Source organism: Alligator mississippiensis, chromosome 3 (assembly GCF_030867095.1).
Source record: "Alligator mississippiensis isolate rAllMis1 chromosome 3, rAllMis1, whole genome shotgun sequence".
In the NCBI taxonomy this organism is placed as follows: domain Eukaryota; kingdom Metazoa; phylum Chordata; order Crocodylia; family Alligatoridae; genus Alligator; species Alligator mississippiensis.
Window position 1 is genome coordinate 157,356,301 of NC_081826.1, and position 22,923 is coordinate 157,379,223.

The following is a 22,923-nucleotide window of genomic DNA, read 5'->3' on the forward strand; positions in this document are numbered from 1 at the left end:
GAGTATCGGTCCAAGGACCGAACCCTGCGGGACCCCACTGCCCACACCCTTCCAGGTTGAGACCGACCCATCCACCATGACTCTCTGGGTGTGACCCTCTAGCCAATTCGCCACCCACCGGACCGTGCAGTCATCCACATCACAGCCTCTTAACTTGTTCACCAGTATGGGGTGGGATACCGTATCGAAGGCCTTCCTGAAGTCTAAGTATACGACATCCACCCCTCCTCCTGTGTCCAGGCGTTTTATAACCTGGTCATAGAAAGAGACTAGGTTGGTCAGGCACGATCTGCCCGCCACAAACCCATGCTGGTTTCCCCTCAGCATAATTTGCCCTGCCGGGCTCTCACAAATGTGAGCCTTGATAATTTTTTCAAAGACTTTACCAAGGATGGAGGTGAGACTGACCGGCCTATAGTTGCCTAATATCTTTCTTTGCCAAACACAGCTGCTTCCTTCCTTTGTTTTTGTCTGTAAGGGATTATCTACATGTAGGCAAATTGAAGAAGCTATTGCAGTGCTCTTACATCAGTGTACAGGACCCAGTAGGATCAATTGTACTAGCGTAACCCCACACTGTACAGAGTGGAGACCTAACCTAGCCAGCTGCAGCAGCTGGCTAAAATCTTCCTAATGTAGACCATCCTCTTTTTCTTTAAATGCAAAGACATTTTACCAGACTATCCCATTCGTTGTCCCTCTCCACATGAAGCTGATAGGATTTTATGCTTTTAGGAGCCCCTTGGGTAGAACCGTAGTAACACATCACTGTCCTGATATGTGTCCCCACTATGGTCCAAACTTTGGGGTAATACAAAGGCTGCATATTAAACATTGGGTCTGAGGAGTATCCCACCTGGTCTTGTTCATTCCCATGGCTTTTCACTCCCCACTGTGTTATGCAAATACAAAACACATCTGGATTTAACTAGTAAAGGTCCTGTAACACCTTACACTATGCGCTGCAAAAATGTTGATCAGTATTACTGCTAGCTTGGAGTGTGGAGCAGTCACATCCTTTGTTTAGCAACCTTTTCTGACTTCCCCACCTACACAGCTATGACTTGCCACCAAAGGCCTGGTGTCAGGGGCAGGTCTAGGAGCTGAAGCTGTGAGTGGCCACTAGAGAGCTGGTGTATCAGGACAGGCTTCTATCCTTGCTCTCTGGGCGAAGGTGTGAGAGATCCTGGGAAACTGGAGGCCTTCAAACTTGGGTGGCACAGTTGTGGGGAGTGGTCGCATGTTAATGGAACAGGAGCTGGGTAGTGTGGCTCAGAGATAATCCTGCCCTGGAGTAGTGTGACTTTCAGTTGCATACATTTAGCCTCAACTTCCTCTGTGCAAAATGAAGTTTATTTTCTACCTAAGAGGACTTTTACAATCTTTCATTTCTCCTCAGCCTAAAGAAGGATGCATGTTCCAGAAAGTTTGTAAAAAAAGACCTTTTTTGCTATTTTTTAGTTGCTCTAATAAAATGTACCACCTCTGAACCCAGAGTTTTAGAGTTTTATGTTTTTCTTTGTCTCAGACCAACACGGGTACAAAATCGCTCCCTAAAACTAGGGATGCACCAATAGAGAATTTTTGGGCCAATACTGATGGCCGGTTTTTAACGAGCCGTATCGGCTGTTACTGATCCGATTCTGATATGCAGCTGGGAAGCATGGAGAGCAGCGTCCAGCTGATAAGTCTGTTGTGGGGGAAGGGGTATGGGGGGGGGCAGATCAAGGCCCTCATAATGAGGGAGGGAGGGAGGGAAGGAGTGGACCTGGGACTGGGACTGGGGCTGAGGCTGGGGCTGGGCCTTAAGGCCACTTTAAGGTGTTAATGTGCAGACAACCCAGGGGTTAAGAGCTCCAGGAGCCACCCAAAATAACTGCATAACAAGGTCCTAAGTTAATGCCTGTGTACTAAGATTTTGAGCACTGAAGTGGGTTGATACTGCAATGAAACAAAGCAGACTTAAGTTAGAGGCCTTTTGACAGTCAAGAACCATGGTTTTGTGTTTGGGGGATTGAGAGGAGGAGGAGGAGGAGCATGTCCACACCTGCCTTTGATGAACAAACAGTACCTGCTTTCTTAACTTCTTCTCTGCAGAATTGGCCAAAGGTAGGGTTACCATTAGAGGTGCATCGATACATCAGTCCCATATTGGATTGGCTCCAATATAAGGAAAATTGACAGTCTCAGCAATTGGCTTTTTTTGGCTGATGTGGCCAATAATATGGCCGATAAATGCCCTGTTCATATGCTCAGCCACAGTACAGCATGCAGGCAGCCAGGAGTGCAACCCAGCAGCATGGAGAGCAGTTTCCGGCTGGTAAGTCTGTTGTATGGGAAGGAGCAGGAGTGCAGCACCTGTCCCAGCACCAGCCCCACTCCCTCCCTCACCACAGGGGCCTCCATCTGCCCCCTGCACACCTTCCCTCCCCCCTCCCCCACAACAGACTTACCAGCTGGAAGCTGCTTTCCAAGCTGTCCAGCTGCATATTGACTATCGGATCAGTATTGGCCAATCTGGCTCATTAAAAATGAGCCATCAGTATCAGCCGAAAAATGCTCTATCTATGCACCCCTAGTTACCATATTTCCAGTTTCAAAATAGGACACCTGTGTGGGGGGGTATGATTGTGGGTGGGGGCACTGATACCCTACCTGTGCCCCTCACTCTCAAGCCACAGTCTCCCCAGCCCTGCTGCTGCCCTCACTCCCAACCTTCATCCCCCTGGCCCTACCTGTGCTTCATGCTCCCAACCCACAGCTCCCCGCCCCCCTGATGCCCCTCACTCCCAAGCCACAGCCCCCTGCCCCCCTAATTCTGCTGGTGCCCCTCACTCCAGACCCACAGTCTCCTGGACCCCACAGCGCTGCTGCCCATGCAGCTCCCTGCTGCCCTCAAAGAACTCCTCCCACCCTACACCCCCTCTGGATCCTCCCATGCATTGAAATCTTCATCTGGACTCTTATTTTAAAAAATCAATCAGCCTCATATGCCCTTTAAAGAATCTTTATTATGGCATCTTTTTCTGCTTTATTGCATTTGAGTACATAGCTTTATACTTCACTGCTCTTGCCTATGAAAAATGTTCAGACATAAAAGTAATAACAACTCCCAAGAATCTGAAAATTCAGATAGAGAAAGGAGAATTTATGGCCCATCAGATTGCTGAATGAAGTCCCATTTTATACTCTCACAGGAAAAGTGCCAAATCCTTAGCTACTATAAAAAGCATAATTCCATTGAGTGCCATCCTGTTACACCAGTTTACACCAATATGGAATCTGGCTTATTGTGCTTAATAGACTTCTTACCCAGAAGACCTATCTGAATTGGCTGAGGTCCTCAAAGGTATCTAACTCCCAATGATTTTAATATAAAGGAGATGCCTCAAAGTGTCTGGGCTGTTATGCCTGACACATTTTACAAGGCTGTTTATGGGTTATGCCCCATGGATTACTCTAACAGAGCACAGAATTAGCCACTGTTACTGTAAATATTCTATGGGGGATGTGTGATTTCACTCACGCATGCTGTGCTCCCAAAAGATAGTCGAGTCTGTGAGAGCAGCTTCACAATTAAAATCAATTCCACTGTATTAGGAAATTTGACTTTAACATCCTAGTCAATTCCTATAAGTAGGAGTGCCTTTTCTATGAAGCATGAAGTTGAATTGATAGCTATTTGTATACATAAACTGAAGTGCAGCCTTTAGGTATGTATTTCCCTGTTAATAAAATATATAGGGAAGCTGCCAACTATGGTCATCATCTGATTTTGCTGCATCTTAACCTGTTGTCTGTGTTACAGTGGTTATTGGGTTTGAACTAGCACTAAGAATTACAGAAATAGGAACTTTTTTTTTATATGATGAACACATGGATGGCATGCCATTAGGCACTTCTACTCTTATACTCTCTCAGGGCTTTAACATCTATGTTAGCTAGTGGGAGGGCTCTGTCTCCTCTCACAGGGGATACACCTATCTTATTATCATATCCTTGTGTATGGAGATTAATAGAATGTACTGTTCCAGTCCCAATGTCAGTAGTGGGTGGTGCCTGGATTTCATTTGCTTCCATGTTCAGCAAGATGGCAGGTTCTGCAAAAATTGCATCTGTCACTTGTTCAGAATCCAGCTGTCTAAAGCCAGGTGGAGTGGTGTACACCCCACTGGCTGCCTCAGTGATGCTCTCAGGGGTTTGTGACCCCTTCTTGATGCCTGCAGGTAGAGTTGCACCAGACATATCTGCTGTACCCTCAGGAGATGGTAGCTGACCTGGAGAGCCCTGATTCACACCTGTCTGTCCTGCTGGAAAAACTATATCCAGGCCCTCTGAGTTGGCCACTGCCTGATTTGCTTGGAGAAGTCCTTGCAATCCAAGTAAAATTAATCCAGCGAGGATCTGAGCATCTGTTTGCTGCACAGGGAAAAGAAAGATGTGGGTCCTCTGGGTAGTCAGGAGCAGAGTGGTCTAAATAGCTCTGGTAACCTCTGAAGGAATTGTCCCTGATCATTAGAAGCCAGATCTCTCAATCCTTATTCAAATTGACTAGCACCCTGCTCTGCGATAGGCCAGCAACTACACTCCTTCCTAGAGCAAGGGGAAAAGCCACTGGCTCTATTTTGAGACTCACTCATGTTCATGGGTGTAGGATGCAAAGCGGAAAGGAAGCTTAGGGCTTTTCCTCCTCCCCAATTAAAGCCACTACCCAAGTAAAGCAAGCTTGCAGAAAATCATTTAAAGATTTTTCCTTAGAAGAAATGGTATGGATAGAGCCAGCATCAACATGAACAAAAATCTTGCACTAGCATTCAGGTGGATTTGGTCATTGGAGAGAGGGCTGGCAGCAAGTGAAGTCCTGTGTTGGCACTGGATTGTTTTGTACATTGTTAATTCATGTAGTGTCACTATTTTATGAACTCATAAGAGACACAGAGGTTTCATTAGAAGGACTAATTGAGAAGTCTAGGATTGTATAGTTTAGACTACCAAAAGATGTATTGCAAGCAAAGTAATAAACAACTGAGGGAGGCAAATACTGCTCTCATGTGCGTCTTAGATTCATAGATGCTCGGGTAGGAAGGGACCTCAACAGATCATTGGGTCTGACTCCCTGCCTAGGCAGGAAAGAGTGCTGAGGTCAGATGACCCCAGGCAGATGCTTATCCAGCCTTCTCTTAAAGACCCCCAAAGTAGGGGAGAGCACCACCTCCCTTGGAAGCCCATTCCAGATTCTGGCCACCCTTACGGTGAAGAAGTTTTTCCTGAAATCTAACCTAAATCTGCTCTCTGTCAGCTTGTGACCATTGTTCCTTGCCATTGTTCCTTGTTCTTATCTTATAACACAAGAGCATGAAGATTTAAATGAAACAGCAGGTTTCTTAAGTTTTAATGCATAGAAATAAGTATTTCTATTCATCAACTGTAAATTAATCACCTTTCAGTCTTAATATAGCACTGAGACTAAGAACTTAGACGGATTAACAGACCTTTCTTAAGAAAAAGAAAACAAAAAACCCTGCCCAATAAATAAAAAGAATAAACATTTATGAAGCTAATGAAAAATCTACCATTCTTTTAGAGGAAAGTATTCACTGAAGGGATACAAACACTCATGCCTTGGGATATAATCCAACCTCTACTGGACAGGACCAAGATAATTTTTTCTCTTTGATCATTCCCTAATTGTCTATTGTAGTGCTTATTGCAATTTTGAAACACTTGATACAGGCCTGTGTGAGAGATGAGATAGGAAGACTGCTTATCTCATAACTCTAGGAGTTACTGAGTTTATTTATTAGCACATTTTATAAAATGAAAATAGAAAGGAATGAGTTATTTACCATTTCCTCTGAGCTCACACCTAGTCCCTGAAATCCAACCAAAAATATAAGAAATGAAATTAGCACAAAGTAGGATCAAAGCGAAAGAGCTTTCTTTTCATTTTAAACTAGATTTGATATGTTAGTAGTTTTCCTAGGAGAGGACAAGGGGACTCTTCCTTTTCACCAGGAAAACTAGAAGCAGACACGCAAAATTACAATCAGGATGTAAACTTAATTTGTATTAGGAAAGCTGCATTAATTCAGCTAGACTGATTTGGAATTGATCTGCTTAAACCAGTGTAGATTAAACCCTCTAATGCTGATGCACTCAAACTGGGTTAACTGTCTTAAATCAGTTTAGTTTAATTCTGTAATTACCCATACACAAGCCAAATGGATTTAGAAGAAGCAAAACCAGTTTAGGGTTTGGACTGATTAGACATCATTGATTTTTTAAAGCAATTTAGGTAAAATAAAACTTTCCTAATATAGACAACTTTCCTCTATTGACCTGAATAGTCATGAACTTCCTTTTAGGTTAGTAGCCTTGGAGTAAGTGAGGGCTCCACTGGTTAGGTCCAAAACCAAGATTCCTTTGTGGGTAAGTGGGACCTCTTCAGTACTGTGCCTTTAACCCAAAGCCAGGCCAGCAGCTGAAAAAGTGATTCACTGACTTGTTCCCAAACTTCGTTGACTTTATTTCCTTTTCTTGACTGCTCTTTGATAACTTAACCCCAAATACTTTCATGAAAAAGGGTTTTGTTTACCCACATGTCTGGAGATTGGCTGCTGCTCTCTCATATAAATAACATTATCTGGGATTATCAGACAATCAGAGAATCATAGAAAATTAGGGTTGGAAGGGATCTCAGGAGGTCATCTAGTCCAACCCTCTGCTCAAAGCAGGACCATCCCCAACTAGATCATCCCAGCCAGGACTTTGTCAAGCCGGGCCTAAAAGCCTCCCAGGATGGAGATTACACCACCTCTCTGGGTAGCCTGTTCCAGTGCTTCACCACCCTCCTAGTGAGAAAGTTTTTTCCTCAAATCCACCCTAAACTTCCCTTGCTGCAACTTGAGACCATTGCTCCTTGTTCTGTCATCTGCCATCACCGAGGACAGTCTAGCTCCATCCTCTTTCAAACCCCCCATTCAGGTAGTTGAAGGCTGCTATCAAATCCCCTCTCAGTCTTCTCTTCTACAGACTAAATAAGCCCAGTTCCCTCAGCCTCTCATCAGAAGTCATGTGTCCCATCCCCTTAACCATTTTTGGTGCTCTCCGCTGGACTCTTTGCAACTTGTCCACATCCCAGCATGCTGTTAGCCTTCTTGGCAACAAGGGCATACTATTGATTCATATTCATCTTATTCACTGTAATCCCCAGGTCCATTTCTGCAAAGCTGCTGCTTAGCTGGTCAGTCCCCAGCCTGCACCGGTGCATGGGATTGTTCTATCCCAAGTGCAGGACTTTGCACTTGTCCTTGTTGAACCTCAGAGATTTCTTTTGGCCTGACCCTCCAATTTGCCCAGGGAACATAAATGGGTACGGTCCCTGCTCTGCCTGTTTTGCAAGAAGTGGAGTGCTCATGCACAGGGCTAGCCTTAGAGGTGGGCGACACCGTCCACGGCCTAGGGTGCCATGGTCGGGGGCGGGGGGGCAGCCCACGTTCACAGCTCACATGTGTGAACAGCCCACATTCACAGCAGTACTCTTCCCCTGCCCGGGTTGATCATTATCCCAAACAGGAGAAGTGATACCCAAGCCAGCCCGACCCCATCTTCAGCCACTGCTCAAGAGGAGTCAGGCCAGGCATGTCACTTGTCACCCACCTGCCTGATGTACCATGCCACTCTGCCTCCCTGCTGGACTGCACCGCATACCCTTGCCCACCTGCCTCTGTGTGCAGCAGCATCATGGACTTGGTGGTGGGGGAGGATGGAAGTTGCCTGGTTGTGGGGCTCAGCAATGATGAGGGCACCAAAATACAAGTTCACCCAGAGCACTATTTTCTCTTAAGACCGGCTCTGCTCATCTGATGTGTATTCCCGTGCGATTTTGTAGATAGTCAAGATCTGACTGTCATGGAAACCTGCATCCTGGAAGTCATACTACTTTGGCCTCTCTCACCATCCCTGTTTCTTGGTAGGAACCATCTCATGCATATTATAAGGGCCACCACAACATGGAGTAAGAATAGATGCGCTCACTCATTGAGTCCTTTCATAATGGTAGTCCTCTATGATAAATACTCCCCTTCATAAATTGATTGGATTTCCTAAAAGTAGTTAGGTTTTCTGTCTGTCTTTCTTTTTTTTACTCCTATAGGGATGCTATTCTAGACCTTGACTGCCATGATAATTAGATACCTCTTGCTAATTTTCAGCTTAATTTTTTTTATAACCAGGTAATACCCATTTGTTCTTATGCCAATATCATCCTTTAGTTTTTGTAGTTTCCTCATCTCCTGGGTGGTTATTCCCCTGATCTGTTTATAGATTACAATTAATTCCCTTCTCAGTCTTTGTTTTGCTTGGCTATATAATCCAAGCTCCTTTATTCTCTTCTAAAAAGATAAGTTTTCAGTTTCCCTGATCATCTCCATAGCCTTTTCTGTGCCTGTTCTCATTTGCATTCAGCTTTCTTGAACATGGGAAAACAAAACCATATTTAAAATTCCAGATGATGTCTCACTAGAGCCCTGTACAATGCCATTAATGCTTCCCTATCACTGCAGTAAACATCTCAACTTAAACCAGGAACATGGTGGTGTTTTTTTTCCAACGATGCATCACATTGGTAGCTTATATTCATTTTGTGATTGACTGACAATGCCATGTACACCAATGTCTACAGTCATTGCCAATGAATAAGCTCCCAGCTTAGAGAAGATATTTTTTGTCATAGGCTTGCTTTTTGTACTGTTAAATTCTCCCCATTTCTATTATTCCAGTTCTCAAGATAAGGTCATGAAGTCCATGCATGATATTGCCTTCCTCCTCCGTAATGATGTCTGTTGACTTTGTGTCATCAGCAAATTGCATTAGCCTTTCCAATTTTTGGTGCCAAGGCCATTACTAAAGATATTGAATCAAATCAAGCCTGGTGTTCCTTGAGAAAGTCCATGACTTGCCTCCCTTCAGCACAATCTGTTGTTGTGTCCCTATTATATTCTTCCTTACATGTTTTATGAAATTTGTACAAATCCCTAGCTTGTCCACGCTAACAAAAAGTTATCCTTGTGGCTTTGCATCAAGTGGAGGTGGATAAATTAGGTCTACAGCATTTTCTTTGTCTAGAAAACCTTTTTAAAAGTCAATTATCTAATTCTTTAAAAAGGCAAGAAGTGCTGGTTAAGGTAAAAGTGCCTACTTCCATTTTCAGAAGTACAAATGACTGAGAACCCCTGCTGAATAATAACAATATGGGATCTAAAGCATCTTCCTTTCTTACCTGTGGCCCCATTTGTCCTAGTATAAGTGGAAGCACCTGAAAAATATTATTAAATGGAAGCTGTTGAGAAATTCAGTATAAAACTATGATTGGTCAGACAGTTTAGTGAGACAGAATACTTTACAATTATTTTATACCAAAGACACAGTGCTGTAACAATAACCAGATGTCTGCCATCCTTCCTCCATCTCTCAATATTCCTGCTCTTCCAGCTAAAGTAAGTGTGAAATGCAGGATCTCCTGTTTTTCAAATGCCAAGCAGATTTCTCATTTACCTCAAAATCAGAGATCACCACAAGTACATGTTTCCCTAGGTGTGTAAGAAGGCTGTGCTACAGTTCCTCCCTGAATTGGTCTTTCTCAGGATCGTTTGCATGCAGGAAGTGGCAGGGAGAGCTGTGAGCACACCATAACTATGATTCTAGACATAGGCAGAGATAATGTGAACAGATGCCTTTGCAAGGGTTTCAGACAAATGTCTGCAGCAAAACTAAAGAAGGAACTCACTCCTTGTTGCGGCACCAGATGTTGTGTATTCGCTCCACCTGCTCCTGTTGGCAGTGTCTGTGTAATTGGCACCCCTCCTGCTGCACCATTCACCTGCATGATGGGAGAAGAGATGGTTGGTACTGTGAGCCAGAATCTGTTCTATCTATTAGATGTGTAAAGTGGACCTAGGCACCTAAGGGTGATCCTACTGCACCTTGTGCAAGTCCCTAGAAAACAGTTAATGCAAAAGATGAAGGGGGGGAGGATCCTCCTCTTCCTCACTGCTTTTATGCAAAAGTAGATGCATGAATGGAGTTTCATGGAAGTCAACGGAGTGGGCTAAAGTTGCACTTAAGCACTAGTGCTGGTTGTACAGACCACAGGGGTTTACTTCGGTTTAATTCTCCCTAAATTAAAGTGGTGGGTCTCAGGGCCACCGCAGCCACAGTGGGAAGCACCAGCCCTCCTGCAGGCATGGAGGGAAGCACCGGGCCCCCGCACTGCTCAGGCAGGCAGGCTCTGGGGAGAAAAAAAAAAGATCACGCTCACCACATTTCTTTTTCCTTCAGGGGAACCTGCCTGCATGGGCTGCTGTCGAGCTGCACAGCCTCTGAGCTATACGGGGCCCAGTGCTTCCCTCTGTGGCTATAAGGTGGCAAACTAAAACACCTCAGACATGTTTTATTTTGCTGCATCTGAAAGTCATTTAACATGCAATATGCCATTGACAGTGTAAACAGTCGCACCATTAAAGCGGTACAATAGGGCATTTAAGCCACTTTAAAGGCCAATTTTGTAGTGTGTACAAAGGCCCTAAATCCCCTTAGATCAGTGGTGCTCAACCTCTTGGTCGCACAGGCCATATGAGTGGCACAGGGCTAGTCTGCAAGCCAGATTGGACCGTGCGATCTGGCACTGCACCATCTTTGTCCTGTGCACTAGGATTGGTCTCAGGGGGCCTGAAATTGCCCCTTCCCTTCCCCTGCTCACTGTGATTGGATCCTGAGGGCTTGGCACTGCCCCCCCCGTGTGCCAGGATAGGGTCCCAGGGACCCAGCACTGTTCCCTTCCAGCCCCCAACACCAGGATTGACTGCTGGAGCCCAGTGCTGCCCTTAGCCCGCCCTGCATTCTGGGATTGGGTCCCAGATCCAGCACGCAGGGCCCAGGGCTCCCAATGGGTCTAAAAATTTGGCAACAAGGGATATGTGGCACCCCTCCCCCACCACCAAATTTTCAGACCAGTGAAAAGCCCTTCAGGACAGAGGACATGGGGCTGTGGGCCAAAATTGGCCAACAAGTCCGGGGCTGAGCATCCCTGGCTTAGATGAATTAGATTACTTAAATTCTCCCCACACTCTAAAATATAACAAATAAAGCCTGACCTTTACTACCCAATTTGTTTAAAATCCTCTTCAAAAACCTGAGACTTAGAGCAAGCAGGTTTGTGAAAAATCATAGACATTACAGTTAGAAAAGGCCTGGTGACTTATCTCATTGCCCTTTTCTGTTCAGGATTGGCCATTTTAGAATCTAAAAGGTATTTAGTCAGTTAGTCTTACCCTTTTGTAAAATATGTACTCTGTATGCATGCCTGCCGCCATATAATGATGACTTAATCTTTGTCATCCTGCACTGGAAGAGGATCAGCCTCTCCATTATTAAGTACCCACCTTACAATAAATATGTGAAAATCAAGTACAATGGCTGCAAGCAAAAAACAGGAAATATATAAAAAAAACTTACTAGATTGATATCTGCTCCAAATGGCCATACCCTTGTTAATGGGATGAAATTTAAAGTAGGGAAGACCTGTAACAGGGGGACATTAGTAAAGAAGAGCTTGTTATAAGCTGCCCTCCCCAAAACAAGCTACCTCCTGTTAGACTCACATTACTCATGGCAGCACAATGCAAGTAGGGAAGATAAGGAGTTAGCTGGGAGCAAAAGATGCACTTTCAGATCAGGACCTAGTATCATTTCTATCAGAAGCGATACTAAGACTATTTACTCCGCATGCAGTTGAGTGAATAGTCCTAGGGCTATCCCTTTGCAGGATCAGAGCCTAGAAGTGTATGAGCAGAGCAGCCTGTAATTTGGTGAATATTTAAAATCCAACAGCATTTTGATATTCCATATTTCAAGATTAACAATGGAAAAAATGTCAGTCCTGCTTTTGCAAAATGTTCTCTTTAAATCAGTTGCAAACCCTGATCAAAATTTGATTTTGAAATGTGATTTTTTTCTTTTTTTGCAGCAGCAGCAGGAGAAGTGGTTTACCATTTTCCCCCTTTTTGTGATTAGCTTGAGTGTTGAGACACTGGGAAGAGGTGAAGGCTTGTAAGAAATGTGTAATCTAAACCCTACGTCAAAGGTTCAAAGGGTATGGAGGAATCCTTTTCTCTAGCATCAGGATTGGAGTCTTGAAAGCCCTGTAGAGATTCTGCAATCAAATAAGCTTTCCCCTGACAAGTCACATTAAAATCATTCTTTAAAAATCTTCCTCTGCTACCACCTTGGAGTTTTCATGGGAAATCTCAGGAAAGGTTTTCATCAGTAATAATGGCAGACCAGTTTGATCTGGGAAATTTTTTTCTTGTATAATTGAGATCTGATCACTTATCTGATCAGGTATGTCCCAAATGAATGCAGTCAACCAACCCACAGAAGCAGCATGGGGTCACCCTAGAAGAAACTCGTTAAGCATAGGCTCCACCCTCCAACCTAGTAAGGATATAAGCTGTATTGCTACTTTGCTACCGGGAATTCTAAGGGACAACACAGGTGCAGACATGTGGTGCTGTTAGACGTATGCTTGCTTATTGGTTTGAAGGATGTAATGACACACGTAAATTTGGAAAACTTCCCCAGAAACGAAAACGACTTCTAATGGAATATGCTGCTAGAAACCACAAGCAGCATTTTAAAATAGTAATCTGATTACATTTCAACTATTGAAATGGTAATATTAGTAGCAAGGGGCCAAGATGACTCATACTGCTCGAATAGAAAACTGGAAGATTTAATCCTTTCTAGATTTAATCCCGTGCTATAGGACTTGTGCTGCCCAGTTAATTCTAAGGAGGACCTTGCTATGAAATCACATAAGCACTTTTCATTCAGCACTCTCCCCAAGTTCCCAGTTGAACTCTCAGCTGTAGTTAGCCACTCTAAGCCTATCCTGGAAAGAGCAGAATATACAGTAAATCAAATTATTATTGATAATATTTGTTGCTAATGATTCAAAGGTTTTCAGCATCTAATAGCTGTTTATTCAGTGTGAAATGCAATGTGGGGTTTCAGTGCAGTTCTTGGTAGATGATTCTTGTCCACATGGCAAAAACATTATAATAATAAACATTAACATTTGCAGAAGCCAAAAACCCTCCCAACCAATCCTCAAAAAGCACTTCACACTGCTGAGCAGCCAGGCTGCCGGTATTAATGCTGGGCAGGGAATAACATCCTCAATTTCAATCAATGGCAACCATGAAACTGTCTCAGGAGGACTTCTTTCAAGGCTGTGTCTGGGGCTGTGCTTGGGAGTAGACAGAATATTTGATAGCAATGACATAACATGCAGCAGCTCAGAGATTTGAGAAGCCCTATACAGCAACTCCCAGGAGTCTGTCACAACATAGATGCTCTTGCGGGGCTAAATAACCCCAGGGCTCTTGCCTGTCCCCATCGAGCAGTGAGGCTGTTTTGCTGTTTTGCTAGATCAGCCAGGGCCAGGAAGTCAGCCTAGCTGGGCTGAGGATGGGAAATCAGCCCAGCTGGGCAGTCATGACTCCCTGGCCCCGGCCAGATCTAGCACAGGGGATGGGAAGTCAGCCCAGCTGGGCTGATGTCCTTTCCCCAGCCGGATCTAGCTGGAGATGGGAACTCAGCCCAGCTGTACTGACTTCCCATCCCCAGCACTATGGTCAAAATGTTTTGACTTTCAAAACATTTCAACTAGCTTTGTTTTGTTTCGAGGCTGTTTCAAAGCCCTTTGTTTCATTTCGATTTTGCTGTTTCGACCTCAAAATGAGTCAAAACAATGTTGAAATGAAATGGACGGTAAAATTTTACACCGCCCTACTGTTCAATGGCATTAGAGGTAGCAGTGTATCCTCATATACAGCTGGCTAAAAACTGGAGTTTTGTGTTTGTTGGACATACCAACAAACCAATAAACACCATTTGGTTTGTATCTGAATCAAACCAAAACAAAAGCTTTTGAAATTGTTCAGGGAACTGAAGCTCCCTGCACCCCAAAGCTGCTCAAAGAAACTGATGCTTTGGTCAGTTTCAGCTTCTGCTGGAGGAGCCCAACCTTCCCAGTACACGGGCCTTCCTTGCTAGGCCTATCCCTCACATCCCTGCTTTGAGTTTGGTGAAGTTTGTTGAGCCCAAGATACTTCAGACTAAACATTTTGGGGTCAAACTGGCATTTTCCAATGAAAAATTGTTTTGCCATAAAATTTCCAGCTAGCTCCATCCATCTGAGAGTTTTCCACCATAGAGTGAAAATGTCATTTTTCCCTTTCAATCTCAGATCTTGTATGCATGCTGGGAATCCTTCTTCCTGTACCATCCACAGTGTAGACCTAAATAATATGCCTGATAGTAAACACTCCGCCTGCCATACCTGATTTGCCTGTTGTGCTAGCAATGCTGTCTGATCAGGAAGCAGTTGTGCTGGTGGCAGTCCCAATCCAGGGTTTACCTGTTGCTATGACAACAAATATTTTACGTATGAGATGAAAAATTATATGTTTTGCATTTGTTCACTGTTTTCTATAATTCTGAGAAGAAAGCTGCAGTCTCTTGATTTTTAAATTATATGCTTTCTTCTGAAAATATAGCTGCTGCCACCTCTGCTTTATGATTCCATAATGAATAAACATAGCAATTAAGTATACCTTTCATTAGCTGAAGAGCCATCAGTGTTTACATAAATGTTTATATTTATTCAGTTTCCCCATTCCCTTCGTTCAGGGAAAAACAGATTTGGTGCTGGGTTAAAGCACTGAACTGAGACAGAATAGCTCCTGTTCCTCCTGAGTCCTGTTAAGTTACATAATCTTTCTGGGCCATGTTTTCAGAGCTGGTCCTTTCTTTATGAAAGATTTTATAGTATTGTGTCAGGGTTTTTTTTCCAAAAAGCTAAACATCTTCAGTTATGTTAGGGGAAAAGCACCCTGAATAACTCTGTGAAATAAAACTGGAATATTGGGATTTCTATTTTCATTGCAAACTTAGTATGCTTTTAACCAATCCTATTTAGTTCTTCACCAGCAAAATGGACTTATTCTAACCATGTTTCCTGTCTCATGCCCTCTGGCTTTCAACCCTTCTCAGTGTTGATATGATATGACAATATACAATATCATAATATGGGATACGATAAGATGTGATAAACAATAGGGACCTGATCTCAGCCTTATGCGTCTCTGTTGATACATGGGGAACTGACATTGATACATGGGGAACTCAGTTGATACATGGGGAACTGACCTGGAGATCTGGTTGCCACACTCACCAGCAGGTTATGCTGCCTTCATATACAGTCACTTATTACAACTGAGCTGCAGAAAGTGACAATAGATTTTGGGGCTGATTATCCTCTGTCTTACAATGACAAAGAGCCAAGGGGAGAATTAGACTCATTATCTCATACTTCAGACAGCTTGAGGCTCCTGTGGTATGATGGAAACCAAGAACTAATCTTTTATGACAAATTAAACCCCAATACAAAATAAAGTATAGGCAGTACCTGGGTCTGCTGTGGAATGTTACCCAAGGAGCTGTATAGTCTCATTAGTTGCAGTATCTAGTAATTGAAGATTAGACATTTTCAGACACTATTAGAATATATTGTAGTCTCTAACTGTTCCTCATAAACTAAATGTAAAAGCTACCAATTAGTTCTATAATTCTAGATTCATCGTTATTTTCAAGGCTCAATGAATTATCTTCTCATGTGTATCATCACTGCAGCTGGTTTATGACATCCATGCTAAAACCTATAATATAAATATAACTTTACTGCAGGCTTAAAGTGAATTTTCACAATCTATAACGGAGTCACAAGAAAGCTGTTACATTAAGATCTCTATCCTAATACCCTGAACAGTCTTAACCCTGAACTTCCTAGGACACATCCCATATGTAAAGCTAGGCAAGGGCCTAAGCTTCAGCAGGATCAGTGTCTCTAACTGCAGCCTGAAGAAATTTAGACAGTTCAGACAAAGCCTTAACTCTCTGGGTTCAGATCATCCAAATGTTCAAACACCTTTATTTTTCATTTAAAAAGAAAATGCTGTTTAATTTCCATAAAGCAATTTGTCTTTCAACGCTAAGTTGTATTTGGATACATCAATTCTGCTTTTCTGGGTTTAGTTTTCATTTTTTTCCTGTGGGCTTGTATATTGCAAACTTTGAATAGTCAGCTGGAGTCTTCAAAAGACACACTTCTGGAAAATGAGCACTTGCATTCTTAAAACCTGAAAAATGCTCGTGACAATTCTGAAAATATTTCTTAATGTATAATATCACTTTTCATAAGATCTATTAAAATAATACTTCTCCCCAGAATTGAACCACAATTAGTAGGTGGAAAGCCATCTTAGACAGCTTTCTAAATTGTCCTTACATTGTTTTTACTTATTTTACTAATTAGTCAAAAGGTTTCTAGAAATGTTTTTTACAAATATCATCAAGGCAGAGTAAGAATATTATGCGTTTTAATTTTAAATATGAAACAAAAGCTCATAGAGATTAATTATATCAATTACAACCAAATTTGTAGCGAGACTATATGTGAAAAAAATTCAGATTAGTCAGTGAAATCATGTACTTTTTTAAAAATAAATGAACCTTTGTCTGAAACAGAATGGCCAAAGGTGCATGTTATTTACCTCTCTGCTATTGCTCACAGGAAGTGTTCCAGCTTGTCGCACCTGTAGATAGAAACAAATCCCTGTGTATAAGAACATGGCTTAAATTTAACTCAATTTGCTAATTGGTTTGTTAATTACAGTCTTGTTCTCTAAGGATTAGATGCCTGTCTAAAAGATTTGCTCCAGTTCAAGAACAAGTATAGGGCCTGATGCAGAAATGATAAGCTGCTGTTGCCTGTGATGTATTATCCAGGAGCATGTATTTAAGTGCTTTAGTTAGTAAGGAAGGGATTGCTGAATCAGAGCCTAAATTATCATTTTGGTCTTTCCTGGTGCTAAAATCTATAATCTCATCACACACACGCCATCTCCCTTGCAAGGAAGCTAAGAACTCAGGGCTGGCCACAAGGGCCATGCGCAGATGTGCAGTATGTGGAGCTGCAAACCCATCTGCAGTGCCACACACTGCACATGCAGGCATTCCCCATGCTGCTACCTTGCAGCATAGGAGGGAAGGGGGGAAATTGTTGGACTGTGGGAGATCCTGGAGTCAAAAAAATCCACGCCATAAAAAGCAGTGTGGCTCACATGTCAGAAACGTGTGCTGTCCAAAACCAGAGCCTATCCAGTCAGAGCCACCTCTGGCTGCTGGCCAGATTCCTTGCTGCAGGAGTGACACAGCTGCAGCTCCCCAAGGCACCCAGGACCCCAGGTAAGGCTGGTGGGGCCAGCACAGTTGCTAGCCCCACCTCCCCTACCCCACCCAGGGTAACCTGCCATGCACCAGAGCACATGTGGCACAAATATTCCCTTGGGACAAGTAGCAGCGGCACAAGCTGTTCTGCTGCTATGTGTCCCAGGGAAACATACGTTCCCATTCAACTGGACATGACCAAGGAGCCCATCTGCTGAACTGTTAAACTTAGCATCTTTCTTCTGGTAAGTCAATGAAGAGCCCAGATCTACTGTATGCTCCATTTAACTGCGTTGCCTCGCTGTTGTTAGCCATCTGACATGTCTTTGAATGCCAGTATAAAAGAGCTTGTGCATAACAGAAAGCAAATCAACTATCTCTTGGCTCTGATAGGACTGCTCACTACAGGACTACCTGGATACTTGTAGTCTTGGTTTAAACAATCCAAGTGCTTCAGCTCCTACAGTTTGTCTTGGGAGACTATTCCAAAATATAATATCTCATTTTTTGTCTTTGCTTTTCTAACTAAATCAAGCAAGCGGATTAACTTGGATAAAAGAAAAGTGACAGCGTAAACATACTCACTGGTAAAGAAAATGCTGTTCCTAGGAGACAAAGCAGCAGAATTACAGTCTTCATACTTTGAATTGCTACCTGCATCAAGAAAACAATATTACTTTTTCTCTCTCATTGGCTGTTAGAATGCAGCCTGTCATTACCTAGCATATGACCTCTACCTTGCTGCAGCAAGTAACTTCTACTTCTGTTTCCAGGATGCACCACACAAGTGAGCAGATTGACCAGGTCACAATGGTCTCTGACAGGTTTCTCTCAAACAGCTCCTGCCTTTTTGAGATGTCACTGACTCCCACTCCAATTTAAACTCTGCCCCAAGAGACCAGTCAGAAGGTAGGAACTCACATGAAGTCATTTTGGTTTCATCCACTGCCCAACACTACATTAGTTGTGTTATTAGCCACAGTCATCATTAAGTCACATGGCGTCTGTGGTTACCTAGTGAAGCAGACAAAAAAATCATGACTTAAACAGAAGCCAATGCGTGTCCTCCAGCGCTTTCTAGGAAAGATGGTAGAAGTCCAGAATCAGGCTACAGCTGTGTAAGAGCTGATCAGAACATTCTGCACAAAATTATCTCACGCTGGAAAATGTGATTTCATTGAGACTGAAATTTTATATGGAGCAAATGTTGATTGAGTGCAATTAATCAGCTTTTGGATCAGTAGAATCAACATTCGAATTTTGAAATTGGCCTGTTTGTGTTAGAAAAAGTATCATTTCTCTTTCTTCATTTATGGTCCCTGTAAATTCAGTTGTAATTGAACAAATTAATCTTGCTGAGCCTTCACTACCTATAGAAATTCAGAAAAGTGTCTTTACTAAATACCTTTTTACCATGTTGATTCATTTCAAGTGAAGCGGTCAAAATTCTCTGTTGCAACATTCCCCATCCAAAGTTCAGACATATTTTGTAAAAAAATACTTGACATTCTGATTTGGAAGGGAAATTTTTTTTCAAATAAGTTGAACACCTCCAACTTATACCGGTGCAGCCTCATTGGGTCTGGGCTAGAACATGTTCCACAGGAGCAGGCCTCATTTTTACAAAAATATATATTGGGGTGTGCATCAGGATCTGAGAGAACATCTGTTCACCAGAGTACCCCAAGGAAAGACAAGGTTCAATGGTCACAAACTGCTGGAAAACCATTTTAGACTGGACATAAGGAAAAACTGCTTTACTGTCCAAGTCTCCGGAGTCTGGGATAGACTCCCCCCAGAAGTGGTGCAAGCACCTACTGTGGACACTTTCAAGAAGCATTTGGATGACCCCAGCTGACTTCCTTCCCTTTGGGCAAGGGGCTGGACCTGATGATCTCACAAAGTCCCTTCCAGCCCTATTGTCTATGAACTCTATGAAAAAATATACTCTACTGCCAGATGAAACTGAGCTCAGATACATGGATCAAGACAAATGCTTCTAGTTTCAACAGGCCACAAACTTCTACCTTCACCCACAATTAATCAGAATCCCCTTTAGAACTAGTGGTTTTATATCCTTCCTGGATTAATCCTGTGAGAAGGTCCTTTTCCTTAATAGAAGGCAAGCCAAACCCTTAAGAAGCACTAAATTCACTTTAACAATTAAAGTAGAAAATGGCTTAATTTTGTTTCTACTGAATGCCATTAAGCTCCTTCTACTGTTTGCAGGTAACATTTAGAAATCCTCCAGGCTCCATGTTTTCTCTCCTGCTTGCAATAAACAAGAGGGGTTTTGAAAAAGTGGGTCATTTCTCAACCAGAACCCACCTAATTCCTGAATTAGGTAACTGGTTTTGATGCTATAATTAGACGTCTACAGAGCTAGAACACGTCACAGGCTAAAACAAAACACCCAGCATCAGCAAAGCAGAAAATTAACTTAATTAGTTTGTATTGACTCTGGAAACAAAAGGGATTTTGGGGGTCAGGGTGTAATTGTGTTAACTGCCCTATGATTTTTTCACACCGTCTGCAGGCAAAGAAACTAGACTCTGTTGTTCGGGTTAGGACTTACACAAGACAAAAGGTATGTTCTATTGAAGTGAGTACTAAGGTAAAATATAAATAGCACATGATACTTTATAATAAAAAGCAAGAACCACTGAAAATTATGTGATTCATACAACTAGGTTTAATCTCGCTTGTATCACCTGAACTAATCTTGGTTTAATGCAGGTGTAATTACAACAAGAGTGAGATGGAGGAATGAAGAGATTAAACATTTACACTGGTATAACTGGCTTTACACCATTATAAAAACATAACACAGAGACATTTCAAGCCTCCAAACCAGGGCAACATCACCCAATCCAGTGGAGAATTACAACTGAAAGAGTCAGGGGTAAAACCCCATCAGTGTAGGTTACACTCTTTTAGGTTTCTTATGTCTGCATCCATCCCTGGCCAGTCATTTGCTAAAGGTAAATGAGTTATCACCTCTGCCTCTTGCAGTAAGAAGCAGGAAGCAGTACTGCTTCCTGTGTGAACTATCCTGGGGATAGCTATATAATTTTTTGTTCCTGATTGTGGTATAATTTACATTGGTATACAAAATTGATGTAAATTATACCAAGGCATATATTAATCTGTCCATGCCCTGAAAAGTGCCTGTTATGCCTCTGACCCTTACAGACATTATATCAGATCTGAGATCAGGTTAGAAAATTGTGCCCATGGTCATCAATAAGGATAAGATTGCATTTTTATTAAGTTGTACCTATTCTGTGTATAAAAGGCTGGTCCTAAAGCTGATTGTATCAATGCATCTTTGGATCATCAATATAGGGAGTGAGTCCTCTTCGGACCAAAGTGAGTGCAGACAGAAGTGCAGCTCCCAGCTGCAACTCAGAACAATTTCTGCAAAGGGTTCTGAGTTGCAGGGTTACCCCAGGCCAAACAGAAGTTCACTGTTGGTTCCAGGGGGAGAGGGATCTAGCTGGGGCTGGGATCCTGCAGCCAGGTTTCCATAGCAATGGCCAGGGATCTCTGCCAGTGCTCCTGTTTTCAGAATGGGAGGGGGGAAAGGCAGTGCAGGGAGCTCGTTCTTGGTGCTCCCTAGTTAGTGCTGAAGGGTGGGGTGGGTGAATTGGAGCCCCTCCTACCTTGGGGGGCTCTGATACACCCACCCCACCCTCCAGGGGTGTGTGAAAAAACCCCAGACTGAACTCTCTGTGCTCCCTTCCCCACTCCCATTCTGAAAACAGGGACAGGCTGGGAGCTTGCAGACACAAGTTATAAAAAACACTACATTTTGAGATGTCTTTATCTGATACCTCATGCAATGGGGATCCGTCATTTCTAAGCTGTCTGCAGCCATGCACTTGTGTTTGGTCCAGGCTATAAACTGCTTTCTGCGGCCAGATTGGGTAAAAATTGTCACTTCTGTCTGCACCCTAAACTCACAAAAAATCTTGTTCGTATTGAACTGCAACACCCATGTCTATATGAAAAAGAGGGAGGCAGAAAGTCCATGGTTAAGAACCTAGAAATTGCTTAACACCAGAGAGCTAGTGAGCCAGAGAGTCAGTGATGAGGAACAGAAATCCTCTATAGCCTAGAAGGGGTGTGATGGTCGTGAAAAAGAATTGCATCTTCTTAGAATGTTTCCTAGCTGCCATTATCTTTAGGATGCCAGATAAAACTAATCATTGTGTATAATGTCAGGTCCTTCCTTCCCAGGAATGGTTGGGGATCTAACAACGATCTAGAGAATTTAAATGTGGAATGGGATGCCAGTAAAACTTAGGTACTTCACTGTTAGGTTCCTTAACCTGAAGGAGACAAGGGTTCATGAGGCATCCAGAGGTGTGCACAGCCCAGGCAAACAGCAAGGGACCAGTGAGATGGTCCAGCTATCTGCTATGGCTTTTATTTTAAAAGGAACCACATCTCCGACCAGCAGCATGGGACACTGATGGCTTCCAGCCAAGTGAACAAGCAGTACCCTTTGAAGTAAATGCCACAGCAAACTGCTAAGTGGGTTGTCCCTAATTCAACAACCCAAGTTGTTTAGCTTCAGCTTGCCTTACTTTGGCAAACTAAGCTGGTTGTGAATCACCCAGATAGAAATATTCTGGGCTCTACTGTATTAGGAAATGAGCTGAGCTATGCGCATTTGCATGTGTATTTATGGGCATTTGCACCCTGTTTTTCATGGAAAATGGAATGTGGTCTAAGGTGCCATGAGATTATCTCCATTTTTTTAAGCTAGTTATTACCAAAGAATGGGCTTTTCAAAAGTGCTGAAGGAACTTAGCCACACACCTCCTACTACCAGTCACAAGGCATCTAGCTGTCTCAGGGAATTTTAAAAGTCTGACCCAAAACAACCCCTGTGTCATTTGTTGGACACCTTGGAACATGGACCTATTTGCTGTCAATAAGCACTAGTATCCAGCTGCCCACAAATGATCTGAACCTCAATGAGTTTTCAAATGTATCCCCAGTGAAGTCAGCAGGAGATTTACTGCTGAGTGCAATAAGAACAGAGTTAAGCCAACATAGAGTGTTTTCAAAAAGCATGCTTGTTCTCTCTAGAGATTTTCTGTCTAGAGATTAACTTTAGAGAATTGAAACTGTTTTGGTTTCCGACCAGCACCATTGCCCAACATTGTTTATATCAGAGATTTTCCTTTACAATTAACTTGATTAACTTTAATCAAAGAATAATACAGTGTGGGAAGGGCTTTTGTCTCTTGCAAAATGTAATCAGTTGTCCTGGCTTTATTCTTATGTGGATTTATTTTCTTCCTGGGAAATTCCAGACTCACTCCATTAACTAGTATTCTTTCTCCTCCTTGTGGAAAATACTGAGCACTGCATATATCATATGAGCAGCTAAAGAATTCTGTCTTGAAAGTTTGGCTGTGATTGAGGTTAGGCGTACTTATCTTTTTCCTCTGTGAAATAAAGATAATAGAAAACTTTTGAATTAATGTTGTAGTCCAAAATAGTCTCTTTCATTTCAGAAAGAAAAAAAAATTGTCAAATAATCAAAATTCCTCATTTTTTGTC

The 22,923-nt window shown here is 42.7% G+C and overlaps 1 protein-coding gene across 1 annotated transcript; it reads right to left on the minus strand.

The window, feature by feature from the left end:
* Nucleotides 1–2,991: 2,991 nt before the first annotated feature.
* AMTN (amelotin) lies at nucleotides 2,992–18,221 on the minus strand. The gene is made up of 10 exons (XM_014596148.3): nucleotides 18,087–18,221; nucleotides 17,935–18,003; nucleotides 16,674–16,715; nucleotides 15,530–15,586; nucleotides 14,402–14,485; nucleotides 11,515–11,580; nucleotides 9,788–9,880; nucleotides 9,281–9,316; nucleotides 5,847–5,873; nucleotides 2,992–4,419 (listed from the first exon to the last, which is right to left on the minus strand). Exons 2-10 carry the CDS (start codon nucleotides 17,986–17,988, stop codon nucleotides 3,892–3,894), a joined length of 987 nt encoding a protein of 328 aa, XP_014451634.1. The 5' UTR covers nucleotides 17,989–18,003; nucleotides 18,087–18,221; the 3' UTR covers nucleotides 2,992–3,891.
* Between the last annotated feature and the right edge of the window lie 4,702 nt (nucleotides 18,222–22,923).

What these genes read in the sequence shown, in the direction of transcription:
- AMTN (XM_014596148.3), bottom strand. Translation starts at nt 17,988, where the DNA reads ATGAAGACTGTAATTCTGCTGCTTTGTCTCCTAGGAACAGCATTTTCT. An exon ending in TAGCACAACAGGCAAATCAG is followed by an intron (nt 11,581 to 14,401) that starts GTATGGCAGGCG and finishes CCCCTGTTACAG; the next exon opens with GTCTTCCCTACTTTAAATTT. An exon ending in TAGGACAAATGGGGCCACAG is followed by an intron (nt 5,874 to 9,280) that starts GTAAGAAAGGAA and finishes GTTGGATTTCAG; the next exon opens with GGACTAGGTGTGAGCTCAGA.